Here is a 19,378-nt window from a genome sequence, read left to right as displayed (position 1 = left end):
ACCCTCTCAGAAGTGTAACCATTATGGGGTGTTTGTAGCTGAGGAATGCTATGTGAATAAAAGTAGGCAATGTACACCCAAACTTTCGTTTTTTATATGAAAGCATGTAAAAACAAATCTACATTTTTAGAACTTTTTAGAATAATTTAATTACCTGGAAAGTTGGTTTCTCATTAGACTTCTTTATAGCTTTAGCACCTCCTGTGGTTGAGGAGAAAGTTTCAAGCCCTGTGCCTTCAGAGCCTTTATCACAGCCAGAGCCACCACCTGTGTCACCACCTTCTCCTCCAGAAGCTCCTCCTCCTCCTCCACCAGAAGACCCTCCTTCCCAGTCATCTCCTGAGCAAGAGGAACCTGAAGACACCAGACCCCTACATTTGGCTAAGAAGCAGGACACAGCTGCTATATGCGGGGAGACGGACGATGAAGACGTGGAAAGCAGTGGTGAGGGAATCTTCCGGGAGAGGGATGAGTTTGTCATTCGAGTCGAGGACATCCAGGCTTTGAAGGTGAGCACTTTTCTTATGAAACTGACTCCTTCAGTCAAAAGTTTAGATTTAATTAAAGTGTACCCGAGCCAAGGGCATTATCGCTAATCATTTTGGGGCCGCACAGCTCCTCTCCCTGCATCATGGCTGCAAAAGCATGCACAGTAAGCCGGAAAAGTGACTAAATAAGTGATACAGATAAAGGGGAGCTTCGGGATCTTATTGAGGCTTCACTCATAGTTGAAAGCCCCCCGTTGCTGAATGCGGCCCCCCTCCACATTGGGGCCTCACAGCTCCTCTCTCTGCATCATGGTGTAGCTGCTCAGACCAATCGATCCTCCCCAAAACAGCTTCTGTCGGTTTATGATAGCATCTGGTGGGAGTGGATGCTCGAATACGTTTAACTCTTTACAACAGAACGGTGATTCTATTTAATATGTAAATTTTGCTGAGCCAAACCACATACTATGTGACCTTCTTGAAGAATTGAATAATCAGAATACTAAAGAATAAGTCTTATTGATGAATTAGCCATTCTGATATCTTGGATGTTCATGAAGACCATTTGATTGATTGATGATTGTATCTTATTGAAAGATACGAATTCAGATGACACCTGAAAATGCAGCAGCCCCACATGCGATTTTGCTTTGTGGCCTCACCGTTTCTGCATCACATTTCACACCAGCAGCCTTACCGCCATCTTCTGTTTTGGAGATGTTACACACATCAGTTATGGTGATGAGTTTTGTAGCGATACAAGTAAAGCTGCTTCTGGAGCCACTGACCTGCTAGTAGTAGGCGGAGTCTGGGAATGGCGCCATCTAATCCCGATCATACAGAATTTGCATTTTCAGAGTCCATATAAATTGGCAGTAGACAAGATTGTCACACAGTACACAACAGAAATAAAGAATTGTGATATTTAGTCATGGACTCCCTGAGCTGTTTATAACCTTCTGTCTTTGTGTTCACAGCTTGCGCTGCAGACAGGCCGAGAGCCTCCTCCGATCTGGCGGGTTCAGAAAGCGTTACTACAGAAATTTACACCGGAGATCAAAGATGGGCAACGCCAGTTCTGTGCCACCAGCAATGTAAGCCACTCAGAAGTTTGTAACAGAATTGTACACATTCATCAAAATACCACATTCCTCATATTCTTTAACATGTCAACGGCATAATAGTCTTAAAGGATACTGGTAGCCTCCTAAATAAAAAAAAAATTAAAAAAAGTTACATACTCATGTAAGAAAAGGGAATGATCTGTATCCCATAGAGCCTTCTTAGTCCTCCCTCTGTCTCCTCGTTCGGGCTCCCTCTTAAGGCTTGCTCAACAGGAGCCCAGCGGGACACGGAGAGAGGACTGGGAAGGATTTAAAGGATACCAGAGGTCAAAACATTTGGTGAACGTTCTCCTCTCTGCCCCACGTAACTCGCCTAAAAGCCGACCCCCCCCCCCCCCCCCCCCCCAATCCTCTTCCAGTTGGCTGGGGTTGGGCTTTACTGCACAGGTGCTGGCAGGGCGCGCATGCATATGGCGTAGTGACATATGCATGCGCAGTGCGCTCCCGGCCACAGACGCTCGCTGTAGGAAGGGAGCAGCCCAGCCAGCACCTGCGCAGACAAGAACGACCTAGGATCCTGGAAGGATCTTAGGTGGGTTACAGTGTTACGTTTCTCTAAACGTTTTGACCCTTTAAGGCAGTTTTGTCAAGCTCAGTCATGTAAGGGGCCAAAATCGAAACCATAGCCTGAAAAAAACAGATCATCACTCACCTCCGCATTCCAGTCGCTGTCTTTTTTTTTTTTTTTTCTTTCTTTTCTGTTCAGTCATCCTTTCCGTTCCGCTGCAGTGTCCTCTCGCAAGGCCTGGCATTTTCTCAGCCATTTCGCTGACCCAGAACTACTTCCTTGTCAGTATCGGGTCAGCGTCATAGCTGTGAAAATACTAGGTCTTAAGAATAGACACTGCTGGAACAGAAGAGCTGATGGGACGGAAAAGACAGCAAGTGGATCGCGGAGTAGGTGAGTTAAAGAGGAACTCCAGGGAAAATAATTTAATAAAAAAAAGTGCTTCATTTTTACAATAATTATGTATAAATGATTTAGTCAGTGTTTGCTCGTTGTAAAATCTTTCCTCTCCCAGATTCACATTCTGACATGTATTACATGGTGACATTGTTACTGTGGGCAAGTTATGTAGCTGTTTCTAGCTGCTCTGGCTGTTACAGACAGCTTTAAACAGCCATTTCCTGTCTGTGAACATTGTTACATTGTGGCAGTTTGCCCAGAGTACCGCGGTATTCAGAGCCTCTTGTGGGAGGGGTTTCAGCACAAAATTAGTCACACAGCGCCCCCTGATGGTCTGTTTGTGAAAATCATTCTATTTCTCATGTAAAAGGGGGTATCAGCTACTGATTGGGATAAAGTTCAATTCTTGGTTGGAGTTTCTCTTTAAGCTCTGGGGATTTTTTTTCACTGGAAATTTATTCCCGAATGAAGTTGCGGCAGGAGGTACAAATGGGTGTGATCACGGGCGTGAAAAGGACATTCCTATGGCCAACAGAGGAGGATAGCTGCCACATCCTCCCTGCCCAAATTTGATGTTCGTACCAGTCAAGTTTTCAACTAAGTACTGCGAGGACTCCTGGGGGTGCTGGACCATGAGGATGGTGCTCACCGCAAACACAATGTTATTTTAACCATGCAAACCACCCCTCTCAGTTCGGGGGTACTTTAACATTTATTAACATAAGATTTAACATTTATTTAAAAGTCTCAAATTACTGTGTATCGACATGGATAGGCCGACTTTTTGACGCCCAAGTTTTGAATGTATATTGGGGGGGGGGGAAATCAGCGGCGATATACCGTGGGTGACATGTTGGGGGGGGGGGGGGGGCGTATGCAGAGTGCATATTGGCGCGTGCTTTAGCATGTATAGCTACCTGTCCTTGCTCCGGCTTGCATCTTGTAGTGTCCCATGCAGCTTTTGAACTTGGCCACTAGAGCTCCAGGCTCACTGCAGTCACATGATGATTAGCCTGGAGCTCTAGTACAAGCTGCACAGGACATTAGAGGATGAAAGCTGGTTATACATGCTGCAGCATGCTTTGCAGCAAAAGGAGTGCATGTGTTTTACCAGCCACTGGGGGTTTGGATCCCAAGCTTATTTCATTTGGTGGAAGTTATTGCTGCACCCCGGCTCAAAATGATATTATTTCAGCGAGGAACACGGTCACCAGTGTTCTCCTCTGGATGGGAAGGCAATGTGCTGTTTTTCTTTCACTGCTTACAATGGTGGACTTTTGAACCTCTCAAGTCACATAAAACGGCAAGGAGGTCTGCATTCGGCCTGAGGGCCTCGAGTTTGACACTTGTGATCTAAGGGATTCAGAGCCTTTCCTCTTTTTAGGTGAGTATGTAACTTTTTTTTTTTTTTTTAAGGTGGCAACAGGAAAACACTAATATTTTACAGTTGGTATTTCTGCACATATGTGGTTTCCTGTCCATTGACTATAACATCAGGCCTGTATTACTAAGTTAATTCCGGGAGCATTGGAAAACTTTTAAGTGCCTCTATCTCAAAAAAATTCTTAGATTGAAAATACATGTGTGTGCCTTCTTGATCAGCAACCAGTGTGGACCAGAAACTAACTGTGATGTCTTCACCTATAACAAGAATACCCTTCGGAAAAGTAGAGCTAGTACAAACATCCCATATGCATGCATGGGAATTTTTAGAAGAATTCCGGAATGTAAGGGATCTAAAACATGATAAAAAGCCGCCTTTGTAACAATCTGGTATAAAAATATGATTTATGGGCAACAGCAGACCTCATAGTTTACATGACTAACTTCATTATCTCTGCAAGTAAAGATGTAGAACGCTTACTAAAACAGAAATTCTCTACTCTTTTAGTATTTGGGATACTTTGGCGATGCCAAAAACCGGTACCAGCGACTCTATGTCAAGTTCCTTGAGAATGTCAACAAGAAGGACTACGTAAGAGTGTGTTCCAGAAAACCATGGCACCGCCCTCTTCAGACCATGAGGTAACTGCTGCAAGTCTCTGGCTAGCTAAACTCTGGAGTATGTATGTGAATATAATCGCTTACTTGCAGTCTGTCAGAATTTAGAGGCCACCCTTAAGCCCTGTTCGCACTCGGAACCGCAAATTAGCACATCGCGACTTTGCATGGAATGTTTGGCGAATTTGCCGTGATTGCGCTTTGCGATTCTCATCCCAGCGATTGAGAATCGCAATGCAATTGCCCAAAAAATGTTGCATCGCCGGCGATCAGCAAAGTGCAAAACGTGGGCTGAAAGCACTTAAGTGTAAATGAGGTCTTAAAGAGGATGCTTTTGCAGCTAGCTGGATCACAGAATCACATGTTGGGAACCTCATGACACACATCATTCTCTTTCAAACAATATTCCTGACAGATGATTTTTGCTTGAGAAATAAAATCCTTTGATTCTCTATTACCATACAGTGGCCACTTGTGGTGATGCAATATTGTACTTTATCTCTGTTTTGAAAAGATAGGCCCAAAAAAAACCACCACCAGTGTTTGGATTTGTGAAGGCGGTGAAAATGAGTAACCGTGGCTGCTCTTCTGTGTAGCTAATTAAAGGGAACCTGAGGTGAGCGGGATATGGAGGCTGACATGTTTATTTCCCTTTAAATAATGCACATTGCCTGGCTATCCTGATGAACCCCTGTCTCTAATACTTTAAGCCATAAACTCTGAACATATGCAGATCAAATGTCTATGACAAATGTGACAAGATTAGCTACATGCTTCAGGTGTGTGATGATTTAAACCCTACTGACCAGAAAGATCAGCAGGATGCCAGGCAACTGCTATTGTTTGAAAGGAAATAAATATGGCAGCTTCCATAGGTCTCAGACCTCTGGTTCCTTTTAAGGCTTCTTTCAGATGGGGAGGGGGATGAACCGCTCACAAGTGCCATTGGGTGCAATTTGAAGAGACACTAAAGTCTCATTTTTTACCTCATATTCTTATTCATCCTTCTTCAGCAGTAGATTCTAAGCTGAATCGCCTGCGGCAGAAGAAGTTATTTATAGCCATGAAATGGCCCTGCAAACATCCAGGGTTCGCATCCTTGTGCTTCCTAGTAGAGGCAGAGCTTAGCGCAGTAGCTTGGCCTCTACTCCAGTCAATCTCCACCGATTTCTGCCTCTCCCTGCCCCTCTCTGCCTCTCCCCGCCCCTCTCTGCCTCTCCCCGCCCCTCTCAGTCTTCTTTCACTGAGAGGGGCGGGGAGAGGTGGAGATGGACTGGAGTAGAGGCAGAGCTACAGCGCAAAGCTCTGCCTCTACCAGGCAGCAAAATATACGACCTGCAAAGTCGTGGAACTTTGCAGGTCAATTTCATGGCTATAAAGAACTTGTTCTGCTGTGCGGATGCGGCGATTCAGCTTAGAATCTACTACTGAAGAAGGATGAATAAGAATATAAGGTAAAAAAATGAGACTTCAGTGTCTCTTTAAATACACCTCAATGGCAGGGTTTGTAACCCCACATGTGCCAGCATGTAATGGAACTTTGACGTGAGAGACTATGGAAGAAGCCTCTGTTGACTCCCTTTAAAAAATGCCACTTTCCTTGCGGTTGTGCTCACACTCAAACGTAAATACAGGTGAAATTCAAAAAAATGTATAATACATTACAGGCAAAGTGAGGTATTTCACACCTTTATTTGTTATAATTTTCATGATTATGGCTTACAGCTTATGAGAGCCCCCAAATCACAATCTCCGACCATTAGAAAATTGTGAAAATATTCCGTATTCTAGGCTAAGAATCAGGCTAAGTGTCAGACTCAAATCAGCTAAGTAACCCAAAACACCTGCAAAGGGTTCCTATTCCATACATTAGTTTTACCTTTCAAGTTGAATTACTGAAATAAATGAACCTTTGGTCAATATTCTAGTTTTTGGAGTTTCACTTTTATATTTTAAATCATTAACTCAGAATGAGTTCGCATATTAGGTGTTCTGACGCCAATGGCTGCATGCTTGTTCCAGGTATTGGACTCACAATACAGAAACCAAAAGATCTGCATGACCAGCCAGCCAACTGGCGTATTTTAAAGGAAATTAAGATGGCAGCCTCCAAAGAGCTACTTAGGTCAGTCATCCTTTAAAGAGGAACTGTAAGAAAAAAAAAACGGGCCCTGGGGGGTACTTGCTTTGGGAGGATGAAGCCTTTGGATCCTAATGAGGCCTCTTCACCCTCTGGGATCCAGCGCTGGCAGCCACCAAAAATACAGCTATTAAGGATGTCTGCTGTGAAGCAGGTACAGTAGCACCTGCAATATTTACAGCTCCAGCACAGGCACAGTAATGGCTTTCTGATGGGCTCTGGCGGAAATAGCCGAGCCTGATCGGGTCCACTCTCCTGCACAGACGTGACTCGCTACTGTGCCTGCGCTGGAGCCAGAAAGGTAAATATTAGCATACCTGCTGTACGGGGGCTGCCAGCGCTGGATCCCGGAGGGTGAAGTGGATGGAGGAAGCCTCATTAGGATCCAGAAGCTTCCCCGTCTCGGGGTAAGTATCCATCTCCCAGGGAAAGTTTCTTTTTTTTTTTTTTTTTTTTTTTACAGATCCTCTTTAAAATTTCTTATCGTGTTTCTTGCTTCCGTCCCATGCAAACTAATGTATTTCTGTCTGACAGGAGGCAAAGTCAAACAAAAGCCCCAGGAGCTAAGAGTCCCGTGGCTGTCCCCAAGCCAGAGAAGGCTGAGAAGCTAGAACGCCCAGTAAAAGTGGACACCCCTCAAAGAACTGAAAAGCAAGAACCAGTAGAGAAGATGGAGACGATAGAAAGGATTGATAGACCAAGTAGTGTTGAGGAAGAGGAGACCAGTGAGAAAAATGAAACCATTCAGCAACCTGAGAAGTGTAATACTGTAGATCAGCAAGAACAACAAAACCTTGTGACTTGCACAGAAAAAGAAGCTCCCACTGAAGAGCCTGAAAACCTGGAAAAATCTGAGGCAATCATAAAGACAGAATCGCTGATCCAGAATGCGAAAGAAGACATGCCTGAAGAAAAAGAAGCTCTTGAGCCCTTGAGTCAGAAAGAGAAGGTTGGATATTCGGTTAAGCCTGAGATGACTGAGCTAGAGGTCAAGGATAAACCAGAGCTGATACCAAAACCAGAAAAGGAACAAATCGAACCTGTGATCAAACCAGAGAATGTTGAAGTGTTGGCAAAGCCAGAGAAGCTGGACATAGCTGTAAATAATGAAAGGAGCACTCATGTGGCAAAACCTGAAAAGCAAGAGGTTACCATGAAGACAGAAAAGAGTCCTGTAAAGACAGAAAAGAGCCCTCCTGTGAAGACAGAAAAGAGTCCTTCTGTGAAGACAGCAAAAAGCCCTTCTGTGAAGACAGAAAAGAGCCCTTCTGTGAAGACAGAAAAGAGTCCTACCGTGAAGACAGAAAAGAGTCCACCTGCTGTACAGACAGAAAAGTTGGAGTTGGGTGTGAAGCAGGAAAAGGTTACTTTAGCCTTACGGCAGGAGAAGTTTGAGCGGGCTGTAAAGCCTGAAAAAACTCTCTCTGGTGGGAAGCAAGAAAAGATAGACCGCCTTGCAAAACTAGAGAAAAGTCTAGCGTCAAGGCAAGAGAAGGCTGAACCTGTGAAGCCAATGGCTCCAGTAAAACCAGAGAAAAATGAAAAATTGGCGAAAAATACAGCAGTTAGTAAGCCAGAGAAACTAGAAAACACTGTTAAATCAGATAAGTCTGAAATTACTAGAAAGAACCAAAAGTCTGAGAACACTGGGAAGATTCATTTACGGACAGAAAAGCCAACTAAAGAGGAAAACGTGGAGGTAACCGAGAAAGAGGAACTGGTGAAAATTCCCACCAAACCAGAAACCCCAAGTAAAGTGGAACAGAGCGATCCTGTAAAAAAGCAGTCCAAGCCAGAATTGCTGGAAAAGAGTCCCAAGTTGGAAGCTGTGAAGAGACCCGAGAGGGAACCTTCAGAAGGCAAGGCAGTGAGGACTGAGAAAGTTGAAAAAGCTACAAAGGTGGACAAACCTACAAGGACAGAGCGAGCAGAAAGAGCTGGAAAGGCTGAGCGTCCAGAGAAACCAAGCAGACTGGAGAGAGCAGATAGATCACCCAGGGCTGAAAAAGTAGAAAAAATTAGGATGGAGAAGCCAGAGAAACCTGCTAGACCGGACAGAGCATCTAAGACTTCAAGGGCAGACAGACCTTCCAAAATGGACAGGTCTGAGCGTCCTGAAAAGATGCCAAGGTTAGAAAGGATGGACAAATCACCAAAGGTGGAGAAAGTAGCAAAGAACGATAGAGTGGATAAAACAGAGAGGTCGCTGAAATCGGAGAGAATTGATAAACACGTGAGGGTGGAAAGAGTTGAAAAAGTAGAGCCACCACCTCCTAAAGTTACATTAAAACCTAAGCAGAAACCCACCAAGGTGAAGGTTGAACCACCACCTAAGAAGAGGAAAAAGTGGCTGAAGGAGGTGGCGTCATCCTCTGATTCTGACTCCTCCCCTGACCAACAGAGTGAGGAAGGTAAGAAGTTGTTTTGTTGGTAAAATGAAATCGCGTCATGGACAGAATTGTTTATTGACATACTTGTTGGTTTAGTTATTAAAGACAGTCTGAAGCCTCCAAAAATACCTGTTACTTCACAGGGCTCTTCAGCATTAATGCCCTAGCTGAAACTCCGCATCCCCGTGGCTGAACACTCAATCCCCCCGAAATCCCCAGGGGATGATTTGGGGCTCCTTCTGGGTAGAGGCAGAGCTTTGGGAAGTAGCTCTGCCTCTATTCGCGTCAATCTGCACTGATCGCCGCCTCTCCCCGCCCCTCTTAGTCGTCTTTCACAAAGAGGGGTTGGGAGAGGCGGCGATCTGCGCGCAGATTGACACGAATGGAGGCAGAGCTACAGCGCAAAGTTCTGACTCCCCCGGGCAGCTAAATCCACGATCTGGAAAGTCGTGGAATTTTGCCCCGGCATTTTGGGGGTATTGAGTGTTTAGCGGTGGGGATGCGGCGTTTCAGCAAGGGCATTCATGCTGAAGAGACATGTAAAAGAGACAAGTAAAAACAGGTTTTTTTTGTAGGCTTCAGACTCTTTTTAAGTGGAAAATCTTTTAGGACTGAACTCCAGGAGAAAAAAAAGCTTAAAGTGTACATGAAGGAGGAAAAATGGAATAGATACTTACCTCAGTAGAGGGAAGCCTCTGGATTATTCAGAGGCATGGCATGGAGCAAGGGACATGCCGGTCATGCCTCCCAACTTTTTGAGATCGGAAAGAACCCTTTAAGACACCCTCTGCCACACTCCTCATCACGCCCCCACCACATCCTCGTCACTGATACCAGGAAGAATTCAGATTCAAAAGATGCAGTTCTATATTCCAGACCACATTGATCCTATCTATCATCATTAGTTCTTCATTTTACCATTTGAAAATAAGAAATACATCAATATAAAGGATAGTACAGCGAGTCCCTGGTATCCGGCACCGGTGGGATTAGCATTATGCCGGATACATGTGCTTGACTGTTGCTTGAGCAACTGGCTGAAAAAGCACAAACCTCTCGCCTAAATACTTACCGAGCCTCCAGGGATGTCTAGCAGCCTTCCTGCAGCTCCTAGTAGCTTTCCCATGTCCTCCGTGCACACAAGCCACCGTGTCACCTGACCCACAGCAGGTCATGTGACACGCCGACTTCAGTGCACGACGCCAGAAAGCCACTAGGTGCTGCAGGAAGACTACAAGATGCCGCTGGAGGCTCGGTAAGTATTTAAATGTCTCCAAAACTGCCCAGAACAACAGTCCCCATTATCCATAGGGCATGCTGGTTAGTTGAGACTTCTGGTTGCCCGAGTTCAGTATAACGGAGGCTTTGCTGTAATAAAGTTTAGAGTCTATTAAACATGTTTTTTTCAGTAGAAAAATATATATTTTCATAGATCTGTACATGAGTCCAGAAAGAGGGACACATTTATTTATTTATTGTATTTATAAAGCGCCAACATATTGCGCAGCGCTGGACATTAGTTAAGGTTACAGAAAATATTTAGGGGGTGACATACAGCAATACAACAATACAGGAATGCAAGAAAAACCAGATCACGTAGCACAGTATGAGTACAAGGTAATGCTTAGTCAGTCACTAGATGGGAGCATGGAGATTAGGCAAGTCGAGTTCACTCAGATGCATAGCATGGGTGCACAGTAATGGAGGTGCATGATCAGGTAGGACACAAAAGGAGGAGGACCCTGCCCGAAGGCTTAGAATCTAGAGGGAGAGGTAAGGACACGAACGGTAGGGGAACAGTGTTCAGTTGCAGGTTTAGAGCACTTGTGAGGCGTGGTAGGCCAGAGTGAAAAGGTAAGTTTTGAGGGCCTTCTTGAAGATGTTGAAGGATGGGGCTGCCCTGATGGGTGGAGGTAGGAAGTTTCATAGTGTTGGAGCAGCTCTTGAGAAGTCCTGGAGGCGTGCATGGGACTGGGTGATCCGGGGGGCAGTCAGGCGAAGTTCATTGGAGGAGCGGAGTGAGCGGCTAGGTGTGTACCTCTGAGTAAGATCGGAAATGTAGGTTGGACAGGTTTTGTGGACAGATTTGTAGGTCAGACACAATATCTTGAATCTGATTCTGGACTGGATAGGAAGCCAGTGGAGGGATTCACAGAGGGGAGCCGCTGTGGTGGAGCGATGGGAGGAGTGGATAATTCTGGCTGTCGCATTCATGATGGACTGCAGTGGGGCTATTCGGGTCATAGGGAGACTAGACTTGAACTCTTGCACAGGACAGAAGAAAAGCAGAGAGAAATGCACCCTGTATGTATTTAGGGAGTTTATCCCCTTTAAAGGTTAATATGCTGTTGAGTAACTTATAGATCAGAGAGGAAGTTCTGAGTTCAGGTCCACTTTAACTTTGTGTTGATCTTTGTAAGTATACAGCACCACCTGCTGGCAATATGAGGCTAGTGCCCTTTTTACTTTTTAAACTGTGCATCTTATATTCAGATATGCATGTAATATAGGGTTCCCTAAAAGTTTTGTATGCAGAATACAAATGATATACTGTACTTAGGACTTTGTTCTGTAAAGTAATGTGTGTTTATTATTTTTTCAGAGCGTGTTCCTGTGGGTCGGGTACTGAACACCAGAGCCATGAAGGAGATGTACAGGAGCTATATAGAGATGCTGGTCAGCACTGCATTAGACCCAGATATGATCCAGGCATTGGAAGATACTAGTGGTGAGCAGAGCAGCTGATGTTTGAGCATTTATAGGTAACAGATGGGGACAGTCAATGTGCCAAAAGCAAGCCTGTGGTTATAGGAGTAGTCACAGAGCTCAACACAGGGGTGATTTGGGCAGCCGCACTGCAAAGCGCTATCACTAAACTTTCCTCTACTGAGAGTTCAGGAAGACTGAAAGTAATAGACTTGGTAAAAAGCCCAAACTTAACTGAGCATGTCTGTGTGGTCTCATTACCTATGGTGCTGTTACCATTAACCTCCCTGGCGGTCAATTAAATTTGCCAGGGAGGCAGCGCAGCACTATTTTTTTTTTTTTTTTTTTTTTAAAAACCATGTAGCTAGCCTAGCGCTAGCTACATGATAGCCTCTGAGCAGCGGCATCCCCCCACCCCCTCCGATCGCCCGTTCTGAACAGGATTTCCTTTAGGGCTTCCCCCGTCGCTAGGGAGTCCCGATCCACCCCTCAGCGCTGCCTGGCACTGATTGGCCAGGCAGCGCACGGGGTCTCGGGGGGGGGGGGGGGAGTGTCATGGCACCATCTAACGCGGAGGGTAGTGGCGAATCTGCGCAGAGCGGCGGCGATTGTAAATAACACGCAGCTAGCAAAGTGCTAGCTGCATGTATAAAAAAAAATGCAAATTGGCCCAGCGGGGCCTGAGAAATCCTCCGCAGCGGCTTACCCCGTGTCCAGCACGGGTTTACCACTAAGGCGGTTAAAGGGAACCAGAGACGAAGCACCCTTTTGTATTTTACCATATATATCAGTAAGAACATTAGAGAAAACACTTACCATGCTCTCTGTTTCATCCTCACTGCTAAGTGTCTGTTATCAGCTGTGATAAGAATCCCGGACTGAGCATTCAGTCTGGCTTTGCAGGGAATAATTATAGCTGAGTCATAGCAGAGCCACAAGGGGGCAGGCTTGGGCTTGAAAAGACAACAAGAGAAGACAGACTCAGTCTACGGAAAGATTATAGCTGAGTGCTCTGTCGGGGATTCTTATCAGAGGTGATAACAGTCAAATTAAACAGAGAACAATGAAACAAAGAGCAGATTAGGTATTTACTGTCATGTTCCCACTGATTTATAAGGTAAATACAAGAGGGTGCTTCATCTCTGGTTCTCTTTAAATCCCATTCTTAAGGTGCTACACCACAGGATAATTGCTTCAACACCACTAATCTCTTGGAGTTAATGGCCCTGGTTGTTTGTAGTCAGATGGGTATGTGTGAATAGATTGAATGGGTGCTGTTATGTTCCCCAATGATGACAGCCCCCCACATTACCCCCTTAAAGTGAACCGGAGACGAAGCACCCTCATGTATTTTACCATATATATCAGTGGGAACATTCGAGAACACGTGCCCTGCTCTCTTTCATTCTTCACTGCTCAGCCTGCTTGTTACCAGCTCTGATAAAATCCCCGACTGAGCATTCAGTCTGGCTTTGCTCAGGAATCATTATAGCTGTGTCTGTCTTCTCAGATTTTTTCCCATCCGCCATAAACTTGATGAACTCTGAATCCTCTCAGAAATAATAAACACTGTGTACAAATTGTTTAAACATCTGTAATACTTGTATAATTTCTTCTCTTCCTTGTTACTATCACTATGTTCCCTATATGCACCGTGGGGTTGTCATGAAAAGTAATTTCGTTGTGTTACACAATGACAATAAAGTGAATTGAATTGAATGTCTTTTCAAGCCCAAGCCTGCCTCCTTGTGGCTCTGCTATAATGACTCGGCTGTAATGATTCCTGAGCCATGCCAGACTGAATGCTCAGTTGGGATTTTATCAGGGCTGTAACAAGCAGGTTGAGCAGTGAAGAATGAAACAGAGAGCAGGGTAGGTGTTTTCTCTAATGTTCCCACTGATATATATATATATGGTAAAATATGTCTTGTTCACTTTAACTAGTCCTGATTGCACGCCCCGCCCAGTACATAGTTTAGTCCTGTTGGGCCACTTACTGCGCACAAGGGGTGTGTTGAATTTTGTTTTTTTTATATATATAACTCAATGGGCCCTAAAACGTTTCCTCTTTTATTTGAATGTGGTTTCCATGGCTTTTGGGCCTTGGGTTTCTAGATTATATGTGTCATTGTAGAATGTGTTTGGCGAGTGCTTGCACAGCCTTAATCTTAATGCTTGCCTTTCAGTCTTACCTTTTGTACCTGGCACGGTGCCCCCATCCAAAAAGTATTTCTTAAATTACTTGCATTTTTTTTTTTTTTACACTTTGAATTCAACTTTTTTTTTTTTTTTATTAATCATCTTTTTGTTGAGATCAAAAAGATGACATACATAATAAAACTGAATATGAAATACTGTATATTGTAAGCTTCATTGAAATAGCGAACTAGATGAATATCTTCACATAGAAAGCAAAATATACAGGGGACACGTATGCCATTAAGTATATATTAAAAACAAGGAAGTATATAAACTATACAGTCAACCCTGTAGAGCCAATAGGTTCGCTTCTAAACAAACATTAATAAATGCATAAGAGAAAAACCTATATTAATGAACAAATACAATAACAAAGACAAACATCAGATATACAATAGAAATAATAATTAAAAAAAAAAAAACAGCAAAGAGCCAGCTGGAAATCTATAGAGGCCCAGCTAAGAACTCAGTCCAAAGCACCAATAACGGCAGATTTTGAAATCTGGTCCAGGACTGACTGTGACTCTGGTCAGTATACTAGCCAGAGACCACTATTAAGGTGCATGGAATGGGGACTTACAAGTCCTTTGCAGTTAAGGCCTTGGCAATTTGTTCTGACTTCACAGAAAATGTGCTGGCCTCTTATGCCTGCTCTGAGCTGGATGAATCACAGGCAGTGTGGCATTGTATTGCTGACTCACTGAACAATGTCCACTCTGTCCTGCTATCCCGCAGTGTTACAGCGCCATGTCAAGGTCACTGGCTGACAGCTGTTGCTGTTTGTTCCTCTCCCCTCTGCAGATGAACTTTACCTTCCGCCTATGAGAAAAATTGACGGCATTCTAAACGAACACAAGAAGAAAGTCCTGAAGAAGATTACATTGAGCTCATCTGTTCAGGTATGATCTATAGGGCATGTACCAGCCAATATATGCATTGTCTTCTCATGTGATGGGAGCTAGCAGCGAGCTACACCAAGCAATCGATTACACATGCAGAACTCTTACAGGAACTGTACTGAAAGTAACATAATGAATAAAACTGCTTATTTTTAACAGTATTACTTTATACATGATTTAGTCAATGTGATTGTAAAATCTTTCCTCTTCTCAATTTGCATTCTTACATTTATCACAGGTAGTGACCTCTTTACAGCTGGCAAGGTGTATTGCTGTGGAATGTTTAACTGTGTGTTGCGTAGTCAGTAGAAAAAACACCCATTCTCCCAGAATGCTCTGGGAGAAGAAGTCTGCAAAAAAAAATATAAAAAGTTTTTTTTTTTTTTTTAAGCTTATTAAGTGACAGCGTTTTCTGTATTGAAGTCGCCACCCAGCCAATTAGCTTTTTGTGTCACCTACAGTATAGTTGGCCTTAAAATCTGTTGACACCTGAAATGACTGTCACCCATAATGATTGGATGCAATCACTAGGGCTACAGTTTTGGGACCCAACTCTGTATAGATGCATCACTGTACTGTTGCTTAGCAATGCACCTATACAGCACTGAGGTACCCAAACTGTGCTCTAGTGATCGCATTCAGTCGCTACAGATGCACAGGCTGGAGGTAGTTGTCCGCTAAATGCCTAACTAGTGATTAAATATGGCATGTATGGTGTCATTTGTATTGGGACAAGCCAAATAATATATTTGAGGTGTTTTATAGCTGTGGCACTTATTATGTAGAAGAAATGAAACACAACTTGCATTTTCTTAATTTTCGCCTATTTTTAAGTGTAGAGTGACTGTCAGATTAAACAACTCTTAAGGCACATACACACGTCGGATTTCCATGAACGACGGGTCGTTTGAACGTCCCGTCGTTCAGTCGTTCGCCCGCTAAATCGGGCGTGTGTACAGACTGTCGTTCGCTTGACAAGAGTGAGTTTGAGCGATCCGCCCGGGACGTTCAAACGACCCCGTCGTTCACGGAAATCCGACGTGTGTATGGGCCTTTAGAAAAAATGTTACCTAAAGAAAGCTCTCTATCTATCTATATATCTATATATATATATATATCTATATATATATATATATATATAATCACTTTGATGGCATAAGTATTATAAAAGTTATTGCTGTATCAGGAGCGACACAGCTGAAGTTCCAATATTGTCAGGAATCTTATGGGTAAATACTCTGGAACCTGAAGTGGTTAAGCTAGGGACATAGGTGACACAAATACAAACATAGTTGTTCCATAGTACGCTACGTACCATTCTATAGATGTAAATTACATATATACCTTTAATACGTACTGCTGTGGTAGAACATGTGCTGAAAGAGCCAAACGCAATAGGGAAAGGGGCCCTGCCCTTACCAGCTGACAGACCAAAGCTAAGCTGAACTCCGATTATAAAAGTAGATTTTAGTGAGTTTAGCTTGGGTGCAATTCTCATCATATAAGCATAGAGCAAAGGCCTGGTGACATTAAATTTGTTTATCATCAGTGATGGGCTCACGAGTAGATAACTACTCAAAATCGTGATTCTAATGAGGCTTAATTGCCTCAGGTGTATGCATGGAAGACAGGGGGTTAATTACCCAGATGTCCGCCGCTTCTATGCGTATCACACTCTCGCACGTGAGACATGGAATTGTCCTGTAATTACCTCATATTTGAAGATGAACATTGTTTTGTCTTCTCGTTGCCTGTAGGAGGCGCTTCACACATTTCCACAGCTAAATACTGAAGCAGCAGAGACGAATGGGAGGATGAAACCTGGCGGGGAGCCCTACAACCGGAAAACACTCAACAAATTAAAAAAGAATGTAACCAAGCCACAGGTAGGGTGGAAGCTCAGTGCTGCAGGAGGTCATGGGACTGCCATTTCCATTTATGGTCTTGTTAAAAATAACCTTTTCGAAATGTTTACACTAATATTTTTATATTATGTAATAACAAAGTATGGATGGGGCTAAAAAGCCCTGTAGGCATATTGAAGCATATTGAACAAGATGCTATTTACTCTTTGAATCCAATCAATTCATCAGTCTATATGGTTATCTAATCTGATCTCACAGAGAATATTTTTGATTTTTTTTTTCTAAAGCTTTGTCCAAATTAACATTTCATAAAATTTGCAGACTTTGCTGGGTTTTCTAATTGGCTAACCCAGCATTGCCTCCACGTCAGGACACTTTGTCCGTAAACACCACTGAATGACTTTGGTGTGCTTATACAAGAAACTGCCCTTTCAAAGCAGAAAGAGCTTAATGTGTGTATCCCTACTTGCCACGTGTGGACAAAAAGAAATGGGGCTTCCTGCACTGAGCCTCTCTGTGTATAATTACTTATGAAGGGAGATGAGACTTTAGGAGACAAGTCTGATATTTTTAAAAATTCAAAACTGCCAATCAAATGAGTGTGATAGTTTTTAATAAAATTTACAAAGAGTGTTCTATTACACTCTAGACGAGCCTAATGACCCAAGGTTCCTTTAACAGGTACAGAGGTTTCAAGAAACGTCTCAGCTGGACTCAATAGAAATCGGTTACTTATTTTAGATCTCATCAACCATGAGAAAAATATGAGGACTTAAAGAATTACATTTATTTGATGTCACTTTAATCTCTTTTTTGTTATTGTTCTAGGAATTCAAGATTGATGTTGAAAAGTCACTTTATTACTCCTTGTACCATTCCTTGCATCACTACAAGTATCACACCTTCCTACGTTGCAAGCAAGAGGTACGTCTTCGTGATGTGGCTAGAATGTTTTCCTAAATTCTGATTCAGTATATTATTGTCAATATATTATTGTGAATTATATATTCTTTCAAATGTACAATAAAACTACAACATCAATTGGTAAGACGAAAAATCATAAGAAGACTAATTAGTTGTTAATTCCAATAAAAATACTTTCAATAGTGGCAATAAGTCATACTTGTAGAGAATATTTTATTTAGATGATTTTTTGTTTCTTGAAGATTAGACGTGATCCAATAACTTTGAGTTTGTATTGTGCTCATTTTATGCTTCAGACATGGACCCATATGCAATTCCCAATCCTGTGTTTAAAATGCTTAAAAGGAACCCGAGGTGAGAGGGATATGGAGGCCACCATATTTATTTGCTTTTAAACAATGCAGATTGCCAGCAGTCCTCCTGATCCTCTGTCTAATACTTTTAGCTATAGACCCTGAACAAGCATGCAGCAGATCAGGTACTCTGACTCAGGTTTTACTGGATTAGCCATATGCTTGTTCCAGGGTTTTGACTCGGACACTACTTATGTCAAAAGATCAGCAGGGCTGCCAGGCAACTGGAAAATAAATATGGCAGCCTCCATATCCCTCCCATCCCTCCCTTTAAAAGTTATTTTAAAGAGACCATGACAATTATCTCCTAGGAGATAACTCAAGAGAAAAAATAAATTGCTTAGGGGCTTTGGTATACTTTTTCTTTGCCCCTCTACTGATACACTACTGCAAAGAAACTCATGCCTAGTGGGCATCAATTCGATAAGTAAACATTAGAAAGTAATTAAGTACAACCAGATTTGTATCCATTATGCAATATTATTAGCAAGAAGTTTTGAATTCAAATTTCTTGCTTTTACTGATGGCTAACACCGTACAATACTCTACTGCAATACCATTAGGGAGGCATGTGACCGGTCCAAAATTCATTCTGCAGGAGGATAATGACCCATAACATAGAGCCAATATAATGAAGAACTATCTTTAACAAATAGGAGAATGAGGAGTTTTGAAAATGATGGTATGGCCCCTACAGAGACATGTTTTGGAATTATTGAGCCTTTATGGAATTACATAAAGATATAGAAACAACATCCTAAATCAACAGAAGATCGGTGGTTCATTTTAGATGATTGAAACTGCTTGTTGAGTTCCCTCAGATGTTCAGGTGTATCTAGGGAAACTGACACTGTTATAAAAGCATAGGGTGATCACACCAAACAATGACTTGAGCCACAGATTTTTTTTCTGTTAATGCATTTTTTAGGCTGCTAATTATTGAACACATCTATGCAAATTTCAGTTTAGATTTTCCATTTGCTTGTTGCTTAGATTAACGGGTAATTGATTTGGTATGATAATATATAGGCTGCACTGAAGCAGAGAATGGAATATTATTATATATTTTAATGAGTTCCCTTTTTTATGGTAATTCGCAGTAGTTAAATTATACATCAAGTTAGGAAAAATGGCTGTGTACACCGTTTTCTTTTCAGCCTATTACATAAAATATCGGATAACCTAGGTTTTACACTACCCAGGTATCCTTTGTTCAGTATTGTACAATTATACTTATTTTTCTTTAACCTGTTATTTCATACTATGTTCCTGTAGCATTAAAATGTTTTAGTCTTGAAATCATTTTTATTTCCTTTGTTCTATGGGTAGAGTATATAAAATATGGTGATCTTGATGTTTTAAAAATTATGTATAAATTAATT

The 19,378-nt window shown here is 42.6% G+C and overlaps 1 protein-coding gene across 3 annotated transcripts in view; it reads left to right on the top strand.

The window, feature by feature from the left end:
* PRR12 (proline rich 12) overlaps positions 1-19,378 on the top strand; it is a 133,495-nt gene that overhangs the window by 111,246 nt on the left and 2,871 nt on the right. For 2 of the 3 annotated variants that reach the window (XM_068241387.1, XM_068241390.1), the window contains exons 6-13: positions 178-509; positions 1,466-1,582; positions 4,411-4,544; positions 7,195-9,071; positions 11,653-11,778; positions 14,757-14,854; positions 16,612-16,740; positions 17,548-17,643. In XM_068241387.1, the coding sequence (XP_068097488.1) occupies positions 178-509; positions 1,466-1,582; positions 4,411-4,544; positions 7,195-9,071; positions 11,653-11,778; positions 14,757-14,854; positions 16,612-16,740; positions 17,548-17,643 (2,909 nt within the window). The remainder of the gene's footprint in view (positions 1-177; positions 510-1,465; positions 1,583-4,410; positions 4,545-7,194; positions 9,072-11,652; positions 11,779-14,756; positions 14,855-16,611; positions 16,741-17,547; positions 17,644-19,378) is intronic. The other variant, XM_068241389.1, reaches the window with a different exon arrangement.

The sequence above is a fragment of the Hyperolius riggenbachi genome, chromosome 6, assembly GCF_040937935.1.
Source record: "Hyperolius riggenbachi isolate aHypRig1 chromosome 6, aHypRig1.pri, whole genome shotgun sequence".
Classification (NCBI taxonomy): domain Eukaryota; kingdom Metazoa; phylum Chordata; class Amphibia; order Anura; family Hyperoliidae; genus Hyperolius; species Hyperolius riggenbachi.
This window is presented reverse-complemented; position numbering and strand designations above follow the sequence as displayed.